This window comes from Leptonotus elevatus, chromosome 13 (genome assembly GCF_054856555.1).
Source record: "Leptonotus elevatus isolate MCC_2025b chromosome 13, RoL_Lele_1.0, whole genome shotgun sequence".
In the NCBI taxonomy this organism is placed as follows: Eukaryota; Metazoa; Chordata; class Actinopteri; order Syngnathiformes; family Syngnathidae; genus Leptonotus; species Leptonotus elevatus.
The window spans coordinates 13,895,452-13,902,048 of record NC_141251.1 but is presented as its reverse complement, the minus strand read 5'-3'; the positions used below and the strand labels follow the sequence as shown (position 1 = coordinate 13,902,048).

At 38.0% G+C, this 6,597-nt stretch overlaps 1 protein-coding gene across 1 annotated transcript in view; it reads right to left on the bottom strand.

Moving 5' to 3' along the window:
• Positions 1 to 1,441: 1,441 nt before the first annotated feature.
• Positions 1,442 to 6,597, bottom strand: part of macrod2 (mono-ADP ribosylhydrolase 2) — a 144,566-nt gene continuing 139,410 nt past the window's right edge. The window contains exon 5 of the mRNA XM_086093500.1: positions 1,442 to 1,554. Within this exon, the coding sequence (XP_085949626.1) occupies positions 1,442 to 1,554 (113 nt within the window). The remainder of the gene's footprint in view (positions 1,555 to 6,597) is intronic.

Genomic DNA, 6,597 nt, shown 5'->3' with positions numbered 1-6,597 from the left:
CAGGGTTAGGTTAGGACCAGTGGGACTCCTGACTGTCTCGCTCTTTAAAAGTCACACGTCCTCTACAACTACTAAACGGAATAAGCTCATAAGGGAAAACAAAATAATGCGTCACAGGTAGAAATAAAAAAAAATGAATGTTCCCCACTAAATCCCTCTTCTCGGTGTGTTAGCATGAAAGTAAAAGTTGTGTGGTTTGGTAAAAGAATAAATGAGGGATGAAAAAAGAGAATCAATCAAATGAAGCAACAACAGTATATAGATGACACACTCATTCAGCCATACCAGTACCTATCATAATCATTTTCTAGCAAAACACTCATGATGTGTACAGATGACTTTTTAAAACTAATACATTCTAATTAAAAGTTGGTTCTCATTATTTTGTTTCTCCACTGTGTTATTACATTGAACACTCCATCATGTGCTAATGTGAGTGCGGCAAGTGCATATGATTGGTTTTACATAAATTGTTTTCATCTACTAAATCCTTTTCCCAAATTCCCCTTCATTCAACACACACACACACTACTGACATGCATATTGTACACGAATAGCAAAATGATCCGTTCGAGTCAACGTCAACATGACCAACCTCTATTGAAGGGGCCTCTAGATAATATACTGCATCACAATACTATCGTTAAGAAACAATATCCACACACCATCGAAGTAATCAATAAATCCTGTGCAAAATGTTCAGACAACAACAACGTATAATGATTTTAAATCAGTTAGAACATAAACTTAACATTCACGTGTGTGCAAAAATAAATTAATATGCATAGCTTGTGTATAACTTGATTAAAGGTCACAATTAAGTATAGTTAGCAACTAATGTAAACACATCTTTTAAACCACCTATTCAGCATTTTGCCACTTGTGCAAATTAACAACCCATTTGGAAATAAGAGAATTTAAGAACAACTTTTAAAAATCCAGACAAAGACTGTACAGTGTTTACATGTGCCTCGATTTCACGATTTAGATTTATTTTAATTATTGATTTTTAAAATGACAAATTAATCAAATTCAATTGATTAGTTGCCCAGCCCTAAGCCATGTGTCGTTTTCAAGAACTGTGTGATTAGTAAAGTGTTACATGATAAACCGCCAAGGACTCCATTTCTTCACTCCACAATAACAGAATTTTCGCTGCTCACCAAGAATCATGGCGGCCTCGCGAGTGGATTTGTCCCGAAACAAAGTTGTTTTTAGGATAATATATAAAATAGAACGTATTTATACGTTTTTGGGAGCAAATAAGTTAAGTGTGATTATTATGACTTTTCCTCATTAGATTGTTCAACTTTACTTATGTTGTGACCTGAGAGTGTACTGTTATGCTAGATTGTGCATATAGAGTATGGAGGCGTGCAACAGCAGCAAGTTTCATAAGCGGCAGTGCACACAAGCGCACACACTGAGTGAAAGGAAGCCATTAATTACTGGTACTCACATCTGTGATCTTGGCTTTGCCGGTTTCACAGCCATTTAGTGTTTGACACTCATCATAGAGACAGGAACCTGCAGCTTTGTGTATGCAGCCGTCGACTGAAAAACACAGACATACAGTATTAGAAGAGAGGCATAAAAACATGCCTATGACCTATCCAGGAAAGATCTTCTATGTTGAGACACGGACACAAGGGGAATATTTTGATCTTTTCATCTCCACGTCAAATAATTTCCTTAGCTCGGCATTCTCAGACTTAGAGTCCACCAGAGTGCAGTGCCCTTGTTGCTGGTAAATATTGACGGGCCTAGGAATTAAATTAGCTGGGCTAGGATCTAATAACGTCTCCACACACAGTGAAAATGAGACTGTTCTTCCTGTAATCCCTCTCCCCTGTCAACAGCCATCTCCAATCAGATAATTTACTGTATTTTCTGCCCCATGCTGGGAATCTTATATCTGTCCTCTCCTCTGTAGCAGTACGCCTGGTGTGATGTGGATCAGTGTTCCGATTCTGTCGCGCTCCCTTCTGATGTGTGTCCTGATTCCGCGGAAAACTCGTGCCCCTCCCTCCGCAAGGTTTTTAATTTTACCGGGTTAAGGCCGCGATTGCTGCTGATTGATGGCGCGTCTTACAGAAGAAGGCAGAGCGATAGAAATCCACATTATCCTACTCTGAAAGCCTGACACCCCTCCAAGAGTATGTTATCAATCACACTGAAACATCATAAAATTTGTCTCAAGCTGTCCTGCAGAAATCCTCACAAGACATTAGAGGATAACAAAGACAAGAGGAAGAACAATGACAGATGGACAAACAAAAGTGTATTTTCTCTTTGTTTGTTTCCATTTGACCCAAGCAGAAGACTGCCCTCATCCATCAAAGGTTAGTGTGAAAAAACCCCAAAATGAAACACCTCATACATTGTAATCACCATTGAAGACTCCAAACCACCTTAGAACTCTCACACGACTCTCAGAAGTGTACTAGTGTAAAGTGTGAAGACAAAAGATATTTACAATAATGGGGGGTCCTTTATCTGAGTTCTTTTCAGTTTCTCAAGGATGAGTCAACAGCTGGGCGAAAGGTTTTCAGGCTCTATCAATCATCTTTAATGGAGTGAGGGACAGCCGGTTGACAGAGACAGAGCCTGATAGCTTTTCGAAAAAGTAACACGCTTCTGACAGTGACGTGGATATGGAGAAGGATTGCTCTGTGACAGTGGGAGCTACTTAACACAGTGCAGAGCTGATGTAGTGCCGGCTACGTGCACTGAATTTAGACAGTGTCCGCACACAATTGTCCACAATAACAAGGTACAGTTATTTGCATAATAATAACAACGTTTCAAACAAAAGGACTAAAGCAGAGGCCGTCACGATGCATCAACAGCTCACGTACAAAATACCATCTAGCCGTCTATAGTACAAATAAAATAAATGGAATGCAAATAAATTTGACATTTGGAAATATATACTCTTGCTAAGGTCAGAAAAAATAAGGTGACTTTGATAACAGCTATTTTCAAGTGGGAATAATTACCTTTTAGGTGTGTCATAATTAGCACATTAATATTGAGTTGACCTAAAGTTCCATTAACACAACAATTTTCTTAAACATATAATTAACTCTTTGGGACTGAAACTATTTATAATTTACAATTAATAAAAGGGCAGGAATCTATTAGTTGCTTCATTAATTAAAGTAAATTAAATTGCACTTCATTTTGAAAAGACAAATGTACTGTTCCTTTTCTTCCCTGTTTTATCCCTTCCTTTCAGCAACATCCAACATGAAACACTAATGCCAACTAGTGGCAGAAAAATTACAAAAACAATTCTACACTCATTTGAACGTAGATATCATGTATTTTTAACTTCAAATAACTTCATGAATTATTATAAAAACTGCTGTTTCAGTAAAAAAAATTATATATATATATTGTACTGTACATATTTGTACTGTATTAGGTAAACATTTGTCTGTGTTTCTGCTATTTAACAAGATGAAAAGATTAAATTGAAAAAATATTTTGTTGTACATTTAGAACAGAATAAAATTTGCATATTAATTTGCAATTAATCAAGTTAACTATTTAAAAATGTTAATAGACTGACAGCCATAATAAATAAATAAATGAATAAATAAATAATAATAATACACACACACACACACACACACTTCTCTAAAAGCTACACTCTTGCAACGCAGCAGGTTCAACACACGGTTCGTGTAGTAGTGTAAGGGCAACGGATTTTGTTGTTTTCCAATTTAAGAAAAGTGAGCCAGGTTAGGGAAAGGTAATAATGCACTGTTCCAGTTTTGTAGTGTTCCCACAGGAGTCTATGCTCCCGAGACATTTCTCATCAGTACCAAGTGTTCCTGATCTCTAGCCTACGAGCACCTAGGGAGCCCAGCAAGCAACAACACGAGGAGGTGCGCTTCATCTCAGTAGCTGGAGAAAATGATTCAAAGTGATAGCTTCAATTTCCATCTCAGAGCTCCTCCCTCCTGATGCACAGTGTACTTCTAATGAGTCTGGGAATGTGTCCTCAGTGTCCATAAATACAACAAAAGATGGTGCAGTGATTGACATAGCTGGAGAACAGATTTAATTTACCTGTTTACAGAAATGATTGGAGTACAACAGATGCATTGTGTACCATATGGGTACAAGTCTGAGTGATGCAAATAAGATATGGGATGGGATGGGATCCCACAGAGAAAGACAACTTTTAATTGAAAGCAAAAGGGGGGGGAAAAAAATGTCATTACCGGTATATGTGGTGGTTGGGCATTCAGTTGATTCTGAGTAAGGCTTACTACAGCCACGGTTTAATTAAGAAAAAGAAGATGTCACAGTTTGGATGTCAATTTAATTCCTAATTTAAGATGAATTTCATCGCTATCTCAGCAGATTCATAAATTGTGTAAGCATGACACATTAAAAGTGCAGCATCAGAATCTCATTATGAAAGAACCATATTTCATTTCATTTTGGAAAAGAGGATGGTACCAACTTATTTCATCTCATCACTTTAATGTGTGGCCTCTAAAATATAATCTCAAATTTGTGTGGAGTAACATTACGGTATCTCTTTAATTTGTATGATTTGCACTTTGAAATCTGCAGAGTGTTTTTATGGACTCATTGGCCGGTGCTTCACTCTTCAACCAAGCGTCATAGAATGTGGTAACCTCCTGAAGAGGGGTAGTTTGATTCTACAGTTGCACGACAATCCAGATTAGTTTCACCTGACGCACATTACTCCATCCAAATTCGGTTATTAGCCATACACAGATTGAACATAGTAGTCACCTGTAACCTCTTGAAATGCAACAACTACAATTAACAGGGGGAAATGGGAGTATGTGTTTACCTTCATCCGCATTGAAGACCGCAAGAAGATAGCTTTTTTTTGTAAATACAGTTTTCAATCGCTGCAATGCAGTTCACCTTTCGTAGGTTCGCCGTTTCACAGATTATTTTTGGGCACCTTTTTCATTATGATTATTTTTAATTAATTCATTTATTTTTAACATATTTTAAAGTCCATGAAAGTTTGTTCATTGAGGCCATTTAAACAAGAGAAATGTGAGATGTTAATGCCTGTCTGACAAAAGTATGTACTTTAACTGCAGTCTTCTTTTTTGTGGTACTGTGAATAACTGAGCGCCACATTTGAACGTTACAAACACACCCAGGGTGAGGGATCGGTGATTTGGGGGGGGGTCAACAACCACTAATGTTCATGGTCTTGGTTTTTATAAAACAAGAAGACTTAGAATAACAAGAAACCCACAAAATAGCGAAAATAAACTGCAATACATAAAGTTATGGTCAATATATGCATATTAGCACTTCTGCCCTCAAGTCTAATTCAACAGTAATTCACTTTTCAGAAACCAAACCCTAAAGCATAGAACTGCCAATGTTGAGTATTTTTTTTTGACTGGCAAGTACGTTTGAACGTATTTGCAAGTGTGTTCAAACATATTCGTAAATAAGTTTAAACATACTCTCAAATGCATTTGACCATACTTGTGAGAGTCAGTTCAAACAATATTGTAGGCTAAATGCTCCAAAATATGCCAAACCTAAATCATGCATGGCAGACATAATACATCATAAAAGTTAGCAATAAACAATGTTTTTATTAAATTTTCAAACATTTGTATAATGTGGGCCAAAAAATAAAAAAGTTGTTTTGTTTTTTTCCCCACTGGCGCATGCGCAAGTAATAAACCCGTGGTATAATGGGAAAATATGCTACTTGTGTAGCTTTTAGCCTACAAGTACCTTCAAACGTATTTAAATACATTTGAACTGACTCGCAAATACGTTCGAAAATGTTTACTCCACATTGGCAGTTCCGTACTAAAGTCTCCAAAATTCCTGCACCAGAATAGAAACATACAAAAGGTGAGACACTATGTAATTAAACATGCTCATCCTCTGTCTTTATAAGAGAAAGCTTTCCTAGGCAGTTACTCATACATACTTTAATTAAATTCAATTTTGATCATTCCTCACATTTAATGAGTAGAACAACTGGGAGTGAGAAAGTGAGGGAACAAGAGAGCGGCCCAGAGAGCGAGACAGAGACATCCATATTGGCATAGACAAAAGCGGCGAGGGCTGCGTCACTTTAGAGCACTTTGAATGGGTTACACAGCTATAACCTTGGCTCCTGCCATTGTTGGAGACACCTCTTGCTCAACCTCCCAAGGCTCGGCTCCCATGTGCATTAAGGGACCGGCGAAGCTCCGCTAGGCTTCTCCCAGGCAGCCTGAAAACCGAGTGGCTTTCAATCGCTCCATCAGACACAATGAATACCTGCTCTGCTCTCATTACAATACCCTGCTTTCAGAAATAGTGCAGTTTTCTCTCCTAATTATTTCCCGCGCCTCTGAGGGTTAGGATCAGGACTGGAGCCAGAGGAAGCAGCATGGGTCGGGTGGGGGATGAGATCGGGTATGCTTGAGCTAGATTCAACTTAGCAGGATATACAGGAGTCTGAATATCAGCCAGGAATAGGGGAATAAAGTGGCATTCGTAAAAAGGCAACCAACTCGGATGCACTGTCTTTGTTAGCATTACCTGCTAGTCTACTCTGCTAGCTAACTACTAGCTAATGAT